The sequence below is a fragment of the Anarhichas minor genome, unplaced genomic scaffold (assembly GCF_050575085.1).
Source record: "Anarhichas minor isolate MPS153535 unplaced genomic scaffold, ASM5057508v1 ptg000012l, whole genome shotgun sequence".
In the NCBI taxonomy this organism is placed as follows: domain Eukaryota; kingdom Metazoa; phylum Chordata; class Actinopteri; order Perciformes; family Anarhichadidae; genus Anarhichas; species Anarhichas minor.
The window spans coordinates 2532101-2550076 of NW_027466458.1; the positions used below are offsets into that span (position 1 = coordinate 2532101).

General features: G+C 44.0%; 1 protein-coding gene across 1 annotated transcript in view; it reads right to left on the bottom strand.

Annotated features, from left to right (window-relative positions):
- Nucleotides 1-16365, bottom strand: part of septin9b (septin 9b) — a 58063-nt gene extending 41698 nt beyond the window's left edge. Inside the window, exons 1-2 of the mRNA XM_076090246.1 lie at nt 16241-16365; nt 601-1296 (exon numbers count right to left, since the gene is read on the bottom strand). Coding sequence (XP_075946361.1) covers nt 601-1296; nt 16241-16262 — 718 coding nt within the window. The 5' untranslated portion in view covers nt 16263-16365. The remainder of the gene's footprint in view (nt 1-600; nt 1297-16240) is intronic.
- Nucleotides 16366-17976: the final 1611 nt, after the last annotated feature.

Consider the following 17976-nt stretch of genomic DNA (forward strand, 5'->3'; position numbering starts at 1 on the left):
AACAAGCCAACAACCTCCTGAGATTCTACAAGAGATCCAGACGAAATAATAATAATAATAATAATAATAACACACGCTAATCCTTAATCATCAAAAACCAATGTCCCAGAAAGTATACAACTAAATAGCAAAACAACCAAGCTACACTATAGAAATGTACGGTATAAACTTGAGGTCGCCGCAGTGTACCCAAGTACAGAAAGTGGCTATTTATGATAAGGATGTTTTTCTACGAGTATTGTTGCAAGAGGATACATGTGAGCTTGCCACGATGCACATTCCCGCCCGTTGTTTCACGTTATTTCACTGATCAACAGGTGGCGGTAATGCATCGAGATACACAGCATTGCTACTTAGTAGACATAGATGTAAACAACGCTGGATACAAAACGCTTTTCACATGTTCTATGAGAAAGGAATTGCATTCAATGCATTTGTTCGTACTCAAGGACACACAGAATGTGTTTAAGTATACTGAATGCAATCATACCTTTTGTTTCCACATGGAAACTTTGAGGTTCTCAAAAAAGGACAGTATTTCAGTGTGAGGATGTGACTGGAAGGAGTATGGGTTAGTATATTATGTTGAAACAGACTTACTGTCAGGGTTGGGGGATTTACGTCCATGACTAGGCGAGGAGCAGCGGAAGGTGGTAACAATGGTGTTGTGGTGAGGATTAGGGTGGTGCGGGTGGTGCACTGGTAGGTGGTGGCCATTGTTTTCTGGGGGAGCTCTGGTGATGCTGATATCGGGCTTACGGACGTCTCCGGGACAAGGAGACTCAAACTTGCGAGCGTGATTCTGCTCAGGGGTCCGGCTGGTGCCGTTGTTGTTGTAGTTGCCCTCATTGCGGCGGATCACCGGGGAATCGGTAGGCGTCTTGGCAAAAGTGACCTCCCTCTTGTGGCTCATCTCGGGGGTCTTGGAGTGGCCCAGGACTTCGGGGCGCTTCAGGGCGCTGTTGGCCGCGAAGCGCATAGAAGCAGGGCTGGTGACGTTATCCACCTGCTTGCTGGAGGAAGAGGAGATGTCGATGGAGAGTTCGGAGCGCCGCGACACAGGCTCGGGGGTCTTGGAGCCCCCTCCGCCCATGATGGAGCGGGGTTGGGTGAAGTTGAGATTGTTGTTGTTGGTGGTGGTGGCCGGGGCGGCCGGGGCGGGAGTGCCCAGGTCACGGTAGTAGATGCTGGTGGGAGACATGGCGTTGCGGTGAGGGGAGCTGGTTGTCCGACGGGAGCCGGGGGACAAGTGAGATGAGGTGTCGACATCCTCCACCTCAAAGGACCTCTTCAGAGCTGCATGTGAGGGACAAACACAACATAGTCGTGGGGTCATTTGACCGTTGAAAACAACTTAGTTGAGTAACTGACAGAAAATGGATCAGCAACTATTTTGATAATTTATTTATCATGTGAGTCATTTTAAAACAAACATCCCAAACATACTCTGGTTCCAGCTTCTCCAGTATCAGGATTTTCTGCTTCTCTATATTTATATTATTGCGCATTGAATACCTTTGGGACTTTGGGCCATAGACTGATTAATCGTAAAAAATATTGGCCAATGAAAATGACTGTTAATTGTTATCTAGGTAAAAACAGTGGTGAACGTACCAACAACAAGTTCTCAATTACAAATAAATGTCCTTCATGCAAGTATTAAAAGTAAAGTAGTTCTACAGAAAAATTCCCGCTGCGACTGATATATTATTATGAATTGCATTATTGGTTTGTTAAAAGGATCTTCGGTGGAACTGCTGGACTTATGAATCATGGTAAGGGCCCCCAAAAAGACTTGACAACAATATCATAAAACAGTCATCAAAGAGGTTGTATCAATTAACTGAGGAGTAAACAAAATGTTTTTCTTTTTTTCTAAAACTCATTATGAACAGTATCCAAGTACTGTAGTAAAGCGCCTGGAGTTTGAGGGTGGGGTTATGAGGCAATTTTTGTTTGGCAACACAAAGGAAACAGCATGCACTCGCCATTAAGCCACACTTATGTGACTTTATTACTTCCCCCCTCGCCATCAAGGTTTTTCACTGCACTGTAGAAGCCTTCATGTTTAAGTTGATGTATGTGTTGTTTTGTCATGACACGTGTGTGTGTGTGGTGCACTAACAAAAATTCTAGGGTTTCACGCAGAGCCATTCGAAGAGCTTCACATGTTACAATGCACGCAATCAGCCAAGCATTGTTCCCTGCAAGCGTTTAGGCAAAAAAATAAATAACAAAAAGTCCCAAGTCTTCTTGTTTATGAGCAACACGAGCACAGAGATAGAGGCACATCCTTCCCCTCGGTTAGTCGTGACATGAGGAAAATAGCTGCACTGTCCAAGATGAAGATACTGCGGGATGGGATCACCCCCTGGGAAGAGTGCACTGGCTCAAAGTCAACTTGAATTTGACTCCCATCGTGGAGTTGCTGTGCCAAGCGAATGGCCAGGAGCTGGTATCATAATGACACACTAGTTAGACCGGTCCGCTCAAGCACACCCTTAAGAGCATCTCCTGTTTCCTGTAATCTGGAACGCAGTGCTGATTATTTGATCTGCTTGCGGCTTGCGGTGCGTCTGCGTGTGCACGCGTCTTTATGTAACTAGATGCAGTTTTGTTCAAAGTGCTCGTAAAAAAGAAAAAGAAAAGGAACAAGTGTGTGTCACGGGAATGTATTCGTGTTTATTTTTAAGCGACTACACCCACAGGGAGGGGACTGGGGGCCCCAGCCCCACTGCACTCTGTGAAAAACTCTGTCAGGGGATGTAGAGCTCAACACAATCATATCAAAGCCATCTCCACACACACACACACACACACACACACACCAGCCTGCACCGCTAATATAATTTACTGCTATAAGCTGCTTCATTCCAACATAGTGATACATTTGATACAATTTAGCGCCGAACAAAAATTCAGGCTAGAGCCAAAGCATTATTCTGTTTTCGTGTTGGTCGAACACACCGAGGACATTCTTGTTCACCGTGGTAATAAACGGATCTGCACTCACGTCTTGGAGTTTGTTGTGATTTGTGTTGCAAATCGCTTTAACCCCTCCGCTACTCCCCGTGCACCCTTTACCTAGACCTTAAAGCGCGGTTACCTTTCATCTTTTGGCATTCTTGCACTATAGGAGACTGTTGCTGAGGCTGTAAGGCTATCTTTACATGTAGAAGTACCTACATTATGTGTGGAACACATGAGATGACCCGCACTAAGCACAAAAAAAAAAGTCTTTGTGTCAGAAACCCACTTGAACATCATTTTCTCACACTCCCATCGCATATTTTCTTGTGATGCGAACAGAGTTCATTATCTAGTGAGGCATCAGCTTTAAAATCCAATCCTTTGATAGGGATACACATAAAAGAATTATACACAATAAACTTGCAATTTGTAGGCTGGCGCCTAAACCCACATAGCCACTGGACTGTGTCCTTCTCACCGCCGCTGTCCTCGGTCTTGTGTTTTACGATTGCTGAGAGGGAGTCCAAGGCCGTGGCCACTTTCAACTCCAGCCAGCGAATAAGCCGGGTCGACCAAAATTGGTCTGCAGATTTCATAAGGGAGCTGAGGAAGCGCCCTTTAAGACTGTATTATGGAACGATGAGCGAGATGCTCATTCTAGTCTCCTCTGAAACACTTCCTGACACTTGCTGTAGACTTTTGTTACGTTGTAGAGGAGCTGTGAGAACCAAAGCTGGGGGGGGGGGGGGGGGGGGGGTTATCAGGATTCTTATTCACAAGCTTTTGCCCAAATAACACAGCTGAGCCAAGGCGCTGTTTTGCCAGTGACCTGTGAAGTGATCTTAGATTAGTATTTCTGTTCTTGGCTGCTTTGTGATTATATGGCCACAGGCTTGGGACCACAGCAGAGGACTCGAGTGCTTTCCTCTCAAGCCGTTTGTTTGTATTTAGAGACCGTGCAGCCAAGTGTACATGATTTAAGAGCAGAGATGAATTTTTATCTTTCTGTGCTTTAATGTTTGTCTGGGAATATAGAGAAATGGGGGGGGGGGGAAGGCATTCAGGGCATCTCTCTCTCAGATGATCTCCATGTTTTTAAGGATCACGCTTCTTCCCGTCTCCTGGGTCTTTCTTCTTCATGTCTTTTACGTCCATCCAGGATATTCTTTGCATGAATATCGTAAGTATATAGGGATCGCAGAGCATTATGAAGAAGAAGGAAGGAGTGTGGTACTGACAGATAGATGAATAAGTATCGTTCCCAGTGAAACAGCATTCCCAGACTATGAGCTGGAAGTGAGAGGTCGAGTCCACCTCGGAGGATTCTCATTAACAGGAGTCTCGTCTCCCCACATCCCACCGCTACCTATCACCGCCCAGTGTCCGGTATCTCACGCCATCCCGTTTGGGAAGATAATGCAGCACAGCGCAATGTAGCAAAGGGTTATTGGCGCAACAAAAACAAAGATGGAGGCAGCTGTATCCTCGCTTTGGTTCACAGTCCTTCGTCCCATAATGCGGCCCAGGTGTTAGGCTAGGCCGACTCTTTATCATCAGTGTCATCACTTTTCTCTCAAGGACGTTCCGACCGACGTACGCAAAACATTCAGTATCATCTCAGCCCAGATGCACGAAGGAGAGATAGTCGAGAGTTAGAGGGAGGAAAACAAACAGAGAGACAGGAGGGAGAGGAGGGAAAAGAGACTGGAGATAGAGAGGCAAAGAGGGTGCACAGTGAGAAATGGGGAAGTAAAAACGGGACGGACAGCAGTTAACAAAGATTAGTTATGCTAACGTTCCACTACTGACAAGTTTCAAGTTATGTGATAGTGTTCTCTGATGGTCTTTTGACCAAATACCTTACTCTACACATCTCATGCGCTGTAAAAATATGTCTTTCCTTCTTCAGAATATACATCTGTTTCTGAGAGGGACAAGCACCAGCAGTGTGTACTTGACCAGACAGACATGTATGCACTGTTATTTCATCGAAACATCTGGGACAGGCTGACAAGCTCAAAATAACTTAAGATCGGGCCAGCGCAAAGTTATATTACACCATAATAATACAATATTAATAATCATAACCCAAATTATTCATCCTACACAATGATGTCAATGTTAAAAAAAACATCAGTGAAATCTTAAAATAAAAGCAAGGAAATAATCTGAGCTCAACACTTTAGATGCGTCGTTTTCGCATACTGTTTATCGATTAATTCATTCCGATGATTGACGTGAAGCTGCCGATAATGAATCCCTACGCTTCCTGCAGATGTATCACAATAAAAGCCTCCCAAGTGAAGTGCCCCTGAACTGCTGGAAGGCTTTTAATGTGAAACAGATGAACAAAGTGTCAACTTTGCATTAACATTATAAAACAGGGAACATTTGAAAATAAAGGTCTTTCTAAAAACACAATCAGGGTTCTGTTTTCTGTCTACTTCACAATTGTAAACACAAATAATTTAACCTCATTATTTTGTTAGAAGGTGAACTCTGCACATACATTACAGTAACAACAAGAAACCCACTGAACCAGGAATTGAATCAATAAAATATGTACTGTACTGGACACAGCCCTGAACTCCTAATCGGTCTGGTAATTCTAGCCTCAGGCAATAAGTCAAGTAATTAAGACAGTTACTCTGTCAAACATGGGTTACATAAAACCAGTTTGAGCACAGTGTACTTTATGAGATGTCAGTAGCCGTAGAATACAAGTCGATGTGGTCAAACCAGGAAAAACATCCTATTTGACAAGGCCAAACAACGAGCGATATAATTCCACACTACGGTATTTTTGCTTGCTCAGACCAAACCTTAAAACTACACTGTCAAACACACATTTCCCTTTGCTGCCCACTCATGTTGTTGGCATGCTGACCGGCAGCGGAGCAGCTCACCGTTTCAGATTTACTGCGCGGTTCCCTGCTGGTCTGGCCGACACCCTGTGTCCAGCACAAAGGAATTCTGGGGGATGTTGGAGGTGTTTGGTACAAGAGGTAAAATTGGTGCTGGTAAAATCCTACATTATATTCTGTTATGTTAAAAAGCGCCAGAAGCAAGAGACAATTTCACCCATGATTGAGGATTGTTGCACGCACACATTCACAACGTCATTCAGGCAGCTGCAGAATAGCCGTCCTGGTGCTTATAGCTTCAGGCACTTTAGGCCTCAACCTTTGACAGGCAAAGCCTTGTTCTGTCCCTTTGATCACGCACTGGTTAACGATCCACTTCATGAACAGATTGATTTACAACAGTGACCAGTGAAGGTGTAAAGACAGTGACGTGACACTTGTTAACAAACGGCTGCGCTCAGCCCATGGTGCAGCGACGGTGCCCTTGCAAAACTGATAGCGGAAGGGAAGGAGAGTGTCTGCTAAAACGGCCGGCTTATATCCTCAGTCTACATCTGGTGAGTCAGTCAGCGTGTTTGTTTGTGTGTGACAAACCGTCTGCAAAAATCCAACTTTTACACAACTGGCTTGACACAGTCATACTAGAAACGCCCTGCGTGCTTTTTCTGGTTTAATATACTTCTGAGAACAAACAGGACCACTGAGGCCTGTTAGGAAAGTGTTGTATTTACGAACATAACCTACTTAATAACACACTGGCCTTTCTGCCAAGTTTGCAAATTGTACCACACACATGCACACTCTTCCATTTTTAAGGTTCATTTCCCGTCCGCGTCCAAGTGCCACTCCGCCGCAACAACATGGCACCCTAAGGCAGATAATCAGTGCAAAATACCTTGGATTGGACTCAAAGCTCAGTTTAGGTTGGCAACCATACCGGGAGCCCGTGTACGACTCTACAAAGTCTCTGTGCATATACAAATATGGGCTTATTCTGGGCTTATTCTCTGGTGACTCACTCGTTCAGATTCAGCAGACAGAGACATTTTCTACCTTTCAGAAAATCATAACATTGTTTCAGCGTGTAGTTGTTATGGTGGTTTCTATCATCCATAATAGTTCCATAATAGTCCCACACGTGAGTCCATCCAAGAGGCATTATTACATCTTAAGCGTGCTCACCAATTGCGTTGCCTTTCCCTCTTTGTGCCTATTTCCTCCTCAGCGTGCGATACAGTGCAGTGCAATGTACTGGAAAACATAATGATCTGGGATCAAATGGGGATTTACTCCATCAAGTGTTTGCCATGCGCCTCTCTCTATAGCTTGTTTCTGCTCCAAATGGAAACACTAGAATGGTTCGTAATGACCAGTATAATCTACTGGTGGGGCAGATTGTGGTGGTCACTATTAGGTACTGGATACCGCAGGTGCTTTCTGTGTGTAGATCGTAGGTACGTACTTAATGCTATCTTTGACACTACATTATAAGAGAACATATGGGGAGGAAGCTGGTATTGACCTTACTCTGACTAACATTTGGATTTATTGCCTTTCAATGTCATTTTGAATAAGCTGGTTAACATAAATTCCCTACACCTGTAATATCCCATTTGCACAGCACATGACAATGCTTGGCCACCACTGACTGAGTACTATACACTCTTAGGAATAAGGGTTCCAAAACCATATACTTCTGAAGAATCCCTTTTAGAGGGTTCTTCAGAGGGTTCTTTGTAAGACTAAGGGTTCCATTAGGAACCCTTTTCATCCAACGATCCCTTTTTGGAAGAAAGAGTTCTTGTTGAAAGCATGGGTATGAAAAGATCCTCCCAGCCACATCCACAAAAAATGTGATCGTGACCCATTGTTTTGGGTTGCACATCAGCCCCGGCCCTTTAAGGATACTGGACTTGGTTCCCATATGCTGCATATGATCTTATATAATCATCAATTAAAAAATAAAGGCTCTGCCATGTTTTCTGCTTATAAAATAAACCAGTAAATGCCGGGGTTTGCTTGAGATGAAGTAGTGTGTATGGTTAGTTGTACGACCACGACTGAAGGCTAAAGTGTTTATAGCCTTTCTAGACTGCCTCACTCAAAGGCGGGGCTAAAAGCCAACCATCACAGGGAGAGGTAAGGCAGGACAAGCGATCACATGAGGATAACGGTAACTACGATTTTACATAGACATATCCACAGTAATAGTTTAAATGAATATGGGAATAGTCAGGCAAGTTGACCAGTTCCTAATAAAGTACAGGTGGAGATTTTCTAATGATGTAAACAAGGTAAGACCAGATGATCTCAGTAACAAGATTGAAACTGTTCTGTGTAGAATTTGCACTTTACCCGATTGAGGCAATACTTGTCACATTAAAAACTTCAATCTGAACACATTTGTCTGATTATCATAATCAGATGAAAGAGTAGAGTCACAAACTAAACAAGCATAAGCAAGCTGACACACATCCATTTTTTAATTATTGGGGTTTTTCAATTCAATTTTGTAGCATTTAAAAACCCAGGTATATTTTAGCTTATCGAAACTTTGCGTGTCAGTAAGACATGAGACAGAGATGACGGCAACGCAGATGAATTCACTGAATGAGCAAGCAGTCAACTGATTATTAAATGAATCAACAGATGTTGTGCTACCTGAACTGGTCAAACCCTGCTAGAAGGCTTAAAGAGTACTTTAAGTAATCGGGATATTGATGAGGATCTATATTTTTTCTTAGGCCAAAGACCAGCTGGAGGGACGCGGTTTGACCGGACGAGGAACAGGAAAGAACAGGGGAAGGAAGAGGAAGAGGGGGACAAAGGGAATTAATACCAGCTCCACACCGGCTTAGCCAACAAAAGAGAGACAAAGTTGTGAATGTTGTACGAGGAGGTGAGACAGATGTTGTCTCTTAACGCTGAGGTTTCCACTGTCTCCCTCGTAGTGCTTTCTGCTGAGGGCTTTCCGGGGTTGGAATAGTTTGGTGTCAGTGCTGTTTGTTTCTATTATTGACGTAACTTGGGTATAATCAATAGCAGACTAAAGGCTACAGGGACTTGGCTAGCGTATGCTCAACACCCTGTTTTTAACTGTAACAAGCATACATACGCAGTAGACACAGGCATACACACGCAAAGTGGAAAGATATTGTTCAATACTAATACCATTCACAAGCTTCTGACAGATGTTGCTAAATGTTAACACCATTCACAAGCTTCTGACAGATGTTGCTGCTCACTATAATCTCTCAACAATAACGTAAGTGAAAGAATTTGTAGAAAACAAACTACAAACCTTCAAAATCTGAAATAATCCCTTCCAAGTGTGGATTGACTCCAGAATCGGACATCTTTCCAGGCATGAAATGTCACAAAAACTTATAGTGGGCTCCCTGTTAATGCTGAAGAAATTCCAAAATAGAGTGAATGAGAAACAGAGTCCGAGATCACAACTCTCTTGTTCTTAAAAAGGAGTAACTTATTTTCTCTGACTGCCCACTAACTTTACTATATTGCTGCATTCAGACTTCAGAGAGTGCGAAAAAGGCAAGCCTCCTCCCTTCCCCTCCCCTCCCTGCAGCTAGAAACACACTCCCCCTTCTCCCTCGTGTGTCTGTGTGCGAGTGTGTGTTCCCCCCCATACATGCACGCGCAGGCATTCACGCAGACAACAGACCCCGTCATTCCCCCTTTTTCGACCTAAGTGGCTCTCGGGGTCTGATTTCAGCCGGTGAAAGTGGACAATCTGTCACACAGTCACTTTAACCGAGTTAACCTGCAATCAGACAGGATCTTCTGTTACAGCTGTGGCACTTCAAATGGCCCTCACGAGAGAGGCCCGTCTCACTCTGTCACAGCCGCAGAGGGACTGCAGTTTAAGTGAGAGTTTGAGGCTTCAGCTTTTTGAGTAAACAACCTCTACAAACCGGCTGACATGTTGATTAAAGTGCAGTCACTTCTGTGGGAGCTGCTTTTCTGTGACAGAATAAAAAAACCTGAGAGATTTCTTGGAGAAAGTTGACATTAGGGATATATACGACGGCGCTTCTGGGCAATCAGAGGGTTGATTCGTGCACCAACCCCGCCCTCTGTGATGTTGCATTATCAGGAGAAACGTGGGAACTGGAGCTCGGTGGACACAGCTGACCGGCGAGTCCAGCACACGCTTCTTCCGCTTCTTTCGGGGGTGGACGGGACGACAGGCCAGCGTTTGATGTGACGGGTATGGTTACACTTCTTGTCCTTGGAGCTGCTGTGGCTAATTTAGAGTTCTAGTGTTCTTTCGGGGGGCGACGGAGAAACAATATATATATATATATATATAAAAGTGATGAAATGTCAAAGTTGGTATTTGCATTTAATTAACCGCATCCACGGTGCGTCCCTGTGGGACGTGCTACAGTATTCCTTGTCCGTGAATATCCCATAGGAACATGTAGTGATGCTATCGCTGTAATTACTGATTGGTCATGAGTGAGCGGCTTTTCACAGCTTCCTGTTTGGAGCCAGCCGTGACCGGGGATGAGATTTGTGATGAATTGTCCCTTGATTCTAGGTCTGCTTTACCATTCACACACTAATGGTGAAGGTCATAAGCGTGAATAGAAGCTGGTCCACAATCAGCCCTCAAAGGAAACTAAAAACTAAAGCAAGGGCCACAGGAAGCTCGCGTTAAGTATTTCACCCTTGGTAATCACAATAAGGTGCAGCACCAGTGCCTGGCACTTTTACAGCCATGTGAGCATTTGTGAAATATCCCACTTGAATGAAAAGCTCCATTCTGAGGGGCACTAATGCGATGCCAAGCCCACCCAGCGGCCCCTAACCCTAACACCCGAGAGGTCGATGCTAACACAGAATAACACTGTGGGTTTACGTTGCAGTCTGGTTATTTCATACAACAACCGCTGCAAAGGCGTCTTAGGATAAAGAACAGAGTGCGGCGCACACAGTGGTGTGTATACGCGCAGTATTTGCATTCACTCTATCCTAAATCTATCAATCACAGAACTTCACTGGGTAGACTATCTGCCCCCTGAGACGTTTGTTGTCCTATGCTGTGCAATTAAGATTTTGAGTGCATGCTGTAAGAGTGCACATAACATGCAGCACACACACGCTGACAGCTGTGTGTGGGCATTTATACTTAATGAGTTTGTGCGTGCATGCGTGTTCATGGTGCACCTCAAAAAGCATGTGAAAATGCACACGCTCATGTGAGTTGGTGCACTTTCACATACTGCATCGGCCCGTTCCTCATTTCCCAGGGCCTTGTCACGGCCCCTTGGTGTCCGATACCTACGCAACAGGCTTTCAAGTGACGACGATGTAAGTCCATCCACGTCATTATTAGACTTTCAGAGAAATTGCTCTGGGAATGTGATGACGATGAGTTATTTTGAAGAAACATTAGTGATGTTTGTGACGTGTTTTTGTACTTATGTTAGGTTGTTTACATTTTACATAGTTTACATAGTTATTCTAAGCCCAACCATAAACTAATCCTAAACCTAAATAATTCACAAAGTTAACTATATACAGTATATATATATATATATATATATATATATATATATATATATATATATATATATATATATATATATATATATATATATATATATATATATATATATATATATATATATATATATATATATATATATATATATATATATATATATATATATATATATATATACATACATATACACACACATATATACACACTACTGCGCTATATGTAACAAAGTGTGTGTGGCCTCTCTGCGCCTGTGCAGGCCTAAGTTGCAGGCTGCGCTGGAAACCATATGCCACAAGCCTCTGTAGTACTCAATTAGACCAAAACACACGGTGTGTGAAACACACACCTCGTCCACCTCCCTGTGTATTTATCTAAACATGGATACACACTCTGGGCTGGTGGCTGCGAGGCAAAGCTGAGCGACAGAATGAGGAAAGGCTCCAAAACAACATCTGGAGAAGCGCGTGTTTGTGTGTGTGTGTGTGTGTGTGCACATGTGGTTACTTGACTGCGACTGCGGATGCGGGTGTGTTTGTGTGTCTCGGTGTGTCCCTTTAAATAGCAGCGTAAACACAGAGGCCTTCGCATAGTGGGATACATCTGCTTTAGCAAAATCTTTCAGCCCCATATCTCTGTGTTGCTGACAGAGTTGTGCTTGTTGTGTACCTCGCTATTGCAACAATTCGGGGCGTGAAAGTGTGTAATCTACTAACGAATACACAAGCTGTTGTTTCCTAAGTAATTTCATGTTTTCATCAACGAGGCCTTCAGATTTAGTGATTCATCTTTGTGGGGTTTATTGTTCTCTTTATAGCTTGTTAAATTCTTTTCTTTCCATTTTCACTGTTCTAGTCTTTCTAGTCTTTGTTGCTCGGTTAGTTTATGACAAACAGGAATTCAGCAAAACCACAAACATTTATTGGCACGAAGTTGCACAAAACCAACCTCTCTATTTGAGTGTTGCTTGTTTGCCCAAACGCGCTCATGTGTGTGGTTTCAGCGTTTATTCAAATGTCACCTTTCAGAGATGATCAGTTTGACCTACATATCTAGGAAGTAGGCCAAATTACACCTCTGAATGTTAGTGGGGTAAACTCATTTATTGTAGCAGAGGCCAAATAACACGCTGTCACTGCAGAAATATTGGGCAATTAGACGGGGCAGTGAAGCCGCTGCAAAAATGCAAAGAAAGAATAAAGGGACAATACAAGCAATATATAGTTTGAAGACAGAACAGTGAGACTGAGGGAGGCAGAGGGGTAGTTCATTGAGGGTAGCACATAAGGCCTCACTTAAACTCCATTCAATCGATGCCACTACTCACAGTTCTTTGGAAAAACTATTATCCTCTACTCCTCCATAGTAAGCTTTTTAAATTGGCCTAATAGCTGTGTGGACAACTTACGCTGGCAGCAATATCGCTGCAGTGGTTTAATACTTGGATTTGACTTGCTGTGCAGGGAATTGTCCATACTCAGCCCTAATGTCATGTGTATCAGGGATCTGTGTAGTCTGTGATATCGTGGCGCAAGCAAACACCCAAGTGTAACATTAATCTGTACACTCTTAGATATAAAAGGTGCTAACTCGAACCATAGAGGGTTCTTCGACTTGACCTCATTGCAGAACCCTTTATGGTTCCTGGTAGAGACTTTTATAAAGGTTTCCCCTGGAACCCTTTCACAGAACTATCTGTGAAAGGCTCCATGCAGCAACACCTATGAGGGATGACGGTCCACCAGGAACAAATGGTTCTGGGTAGAACCTCATCCAAGGACCCGTTTGGAACCCTTATTTCTAAGAGTGATGCATATTGCACACCTACAGAGGTGATGCCATTGTGAAGATTAGAGCTTGCACATTTGGTTTCCTGTCTGTTTGAATGTGAGAGGTGATACAAGTATAGATGAAGCTCTTCACACATCTGTCTTTGATGAATCTTTTGCATTAAAAGCTTCGGCTGAAGAGTCGCTTATCATGCCAATGTCACAAATATCTTTCTAAAATACCTTTAGAATTATTTAATAAAAGTACTGTTATCAATATATTTTCTTTTTGACGCTTAAAAAACAACAACAACTGTTACATTAAGGTGGTGAGTTAAAGGCTGGCCAGATAATTGCATTACTATGTCGCAAGAATGCATCGTTTGCAGAACATTCAGGAAATGTGTTCCAAAAATGCATTCATCAAACGTTTATATGGTGATGATAGCATAATAATGGACATAAATTGAGGCATTAAAAGTAACACTTGTGTGCATGAAATGCAAGTTCCCGCACTCAGCTGGCCTCTGTATAGTTTTTGACACTTACTAATTTCCTCTTTGCACCTTGCTGACCACAAATACAGCTGCATGTAAACAATCACCTGAATGAGCTTTCACGGAGGATGTATTTCTGTTACACCACCCCTGGCTTGACCCGTCTCTCCATCATGTTGAATAATTTCCCCCGTCACAAATCCTCCCTTGGGCGGACTGAACGTGCAGTCGGAGCCCTGAACTCCCTGTCGCATGGCTGTTTTCACGGTCGCCCTCGCTTATCATTATGAAACAATAATCTGAGGAACAATATGAGGTGAGATACGGGGAGGGTAGTGGGAGGAGGACTACGGGGCGTTCACTCATAGAGGATATCCTGTGCACTTAATTTATGGAACATGGTGAGCTGGGTGATTTCCTTCAGTCCCTTTAACCCCCGAGATTGTGTAAGTGGGTGGGGATCCGTGCTCGTGCGTTTTAAGGTGAGGGCATGCAGGGCTCTGGGTGGATACATCAGCACTTCTTAAACCGTGGATTCACGTGCGGAAAGAGGGAAAAACACAAAGAGAGAGCTCACAAACCATTAAAGTACTGTTAAATTAAAGGCCGATTCAAAAGTAACACTGAACATCATGTGCAACAGCCTGTTCACTTACATGTGCACTGGACATGGAGACCAAGAGGAACCAAAATAAGTGTCGACCCCTTAATAGAAAAAGTGATATATAATGAATCACAATATTATGTAAATTTAGGCAAAATGTATGGTATGTATGGCTCCTGGCCTCGACTCCTTCATGTTAACGAATGCAAAACTGGTTTTGATTATTTCCCTAAGGGAGTGTACAGATACATTATGTCCTCAACTCAAACTACTGAATCTTTTATTGTTGTCGGTTTGATGCGAAACAGGCCACGCAAATACTGCAATTAGTGTCACACAAGACAGTGATTTTCTTCCTGTTTAATTGGCAGAGCATAGAGCAACATGACTCAACCTCTCGCTTCTCTAATTTCCAGACTGAACCCTTTGTTTTCCTTTCCCTTTGTTTTATTGCCACAGCTGTGCGTCAAAATGTGGTGGCCATACGGGACGGTCATGGTAGACGACATGTCACGTTGAACGTGTTATTTAAGGCCCGAGCGTGCAAGTAGGGAGGCCCTCCGAGTCAAGAGGGACCCAGAATCTAGAGGTTAAGAATGCCACCTGTGCACCACACTTTTCAATCTAAAGGTGGTGGGGGGGGGGCTGCGGCTGTGGTAGAGGCAACAGGGTCCAAACAGAACCACACAGCACAGGCTGAAAAAACCAGGAAGTAACACATCCCGTGCAGGACTTCCTTAACTGAAAGGAGTGAGGGGGGGGGGGGGGGGGGGGGGGGGGGGGATGCCTGACACAATGCTCCAACCACCTCGCATCTCTTCCATCACGTTCCTCTCCACCTCTGGAGTCAGTCTTTACTAAATTCCTCCACCTCTCCCATAAACAAAACAAAAAAATCCCTCTGTCTGCAAAAATATGAATCATCCAGATGGAACATTTCACAGAACTTCACAGGGGGAAACGGTGGCTGCACTAAAGAGGACAGAAATGACAACGCTGCCACCAAGTGGTAATACAAAACGGGTGCACGGCGTGTCTGCATGCATCACACGGCTCGCTGAACTCAGCCACCTTATTAACGGTCGAGTTAGAGGCTAATTTGCACAGTGTCGCTCAGCTTGATGTCCGGCCTTAATCACCGTAAAATGCCAGATTACCTTTATCCTCTCAGCGCAGACTGAACACATATGGGCCCGAGCAGAAGTTCCACTGAATCTCCAGTAGCACTTAACAAATAAAATCAATAAAGAGCAACTGATTAAAGGAAACAAGAAGGACCTCTGTTGAGAAGAGGACAGAAATAGACACGCCGCAGATGCGGGACAGTAAACGAACTCTGATGCATGCTGAACATTCCTCAAAAGAGTCTGCCATCTGTCAAAAACAATATTAGCTGACATATGAGCTCTGCCTTCACTCCCCGCGACCTGAAATAAACCATCTGTGTCAGTCACAATTAATCTGACTCCTCGGCTTAAAATGCATCATCATGTGATGACGGCTTGAAGATTGAACTTCATCCGTCTATAGTCGGATCGTGGTCGCGTACGCAGGGTCAGCTGTTCAGTCGGGGTATCCGAACCCCCGAGGCTGCCAATTACGGCGCAGCAGCCACTTTGCGTCCGGGAGATTATGTTTCCTGACTCTGGGAAGTCGTCTTTGACAGCCCGTCACATGAGGTTTACTCACTGTTTGCTCCGCGAGCTAAGCTGTAGCTGTCCTTTCAATGAGAATGAGAGAAAACGTGTGTGGAGAGCTCAGTTTGTAGCTCAGACAACATATGTATATGATAAATAAATTAGAGGGGTGAAGTTAACATGGAGACACACACACACACAGACGTCTCCCACCCCAACTGTAAAGAAAACACTACCAGGGTGGCTTCTAGCTGACATGCACTGCTAAGAAGCTGCTTCCTCTGCAGTCTGACAAAGAAAAGAGTAAGAAAGAAGAAGAAAGCCTTCTCAGCGTTAAAGTATTGAAATGAGTTGGAAAAAGCCACAACTTACCAGCTATTCTGTCTCTCTCCATAACTCAACGGCTACCTCAAATAGCCACATATAACCTCTCCTTTTTCTCTCCCCTTCAGCCTTTTTTTTTCTTCATGAAGACTTCCCCTTTCTCCTGACTTAGTCACCCTGTCCCCCTCTTTCAAACCCTCCCTCTTTCCTCCCCCCCCCCCGTCTCCCTTGCTCTTACTTCCTCCAAGATATAATGTCTTCAGTCTGTCAGGATAACAAGTCAACGAAGGAGACGTCCGCAGCCATGTGCGAGTCATATGGAGTTGCTTTCTTTGCTGTCTCTCTCGCTCTCGTACACACACACACACACACACACACACACACACACACACACACACACACACACACACACACACACACACACACACACACACACACACACACACACACACACACACACACACACACACACACACACACACACACACACGATGCAGGCTTTTTATCCCAGAAACACACAAGCTGATACTTTTTTACCTTTTTTCTCTCTTCGCTTTCTCCGATGTTTTTCTTACGACTCCCTTGATACTGAAGCTAGTCTTCCTCACAAACAAATACAGTCCTATTGTGTCTTTGAAATGGATCCTTGGCCCTTTGACCAAAGTTCCTAATCTGAAAACAAACTCAGTCCACTTAAAACAGAGAAAAACTCCAGCAGTCCACCAAGACATCCTGCACTATACCAACAACACACGTCATCATCACCATTCTAATCGGGGTGTAGAAACCCACATACAGTTATCGTTTAAACAAGTGCTGAGTGAAATGTATGGACTGAGTATTCTCAGTCCAGGGTCCTTATGCATATAGTGCTTCTTAATAAGTATTGTTTATAAAATAATAGTAATAATAATAAGTGTTACAAGATATCAGCAAATAACTTTATTGACCTCCCGCACATCAGCTGATCGTCTCCCAGTTTCAGTTCTGCAGGAAATGACTGGACATCTGATGTTCGCCATGTTGCTCAGAGTCTAAGTGTATCATTATTTCAGAGAATTAACGTCCGCGGCAAAAATCACCATTGTTACCAGAGCAGCACACACACACACACACACACACACGTCATCCAACACGACTCTAACCCTAAACTTGCAGTTTGACAAAGTCAGGAGTCACATGGCACAACACGTTGTCTCACTTGTCAAAAGCAGTCGCTCAATCAGCGGCCCCACGTTTCAAACTAGGACGCTAGGATGTCAGGGGACGCTGACCAAGCCTCGCTGGTATTTGGGTGAGATGAGAGTGAGGTCAGGTTGATCAGCGAGCCGTTGTCTTGGTGAGAAACTCCCAAGAAAACACAACACACAATCTGACTCACACACGCATCTTTTGTTTTTGTGTCGGGGAGAGAAGGCACAGCCCAACAGCTCACTTCCTCTTCCTCTTTCTTACAAGGAGCATCCCTCCTCGACCCTTGTCTTTTAAATGTACACACAGCAGCACACACAGGCAGTTGGACCCCGTAGGAACATCTATCTTGGATGAGGCTAATGCTTGGATAAAGCAACGCTATGACCTGGTGTTTCTTCATGCACGACAAACGCCTCTCTCCATCTCACCTGGTATGAAGTCAGCTCTATTTTACGTTTCAAAATATACATTTATAATACAAACACAAATGGTAGATGGGTGGAACATTCTGAGAGATACAAGCCGCCACACACACACACACACACACACACGCACACACACACACACATACATACATATAGCTCCCACTA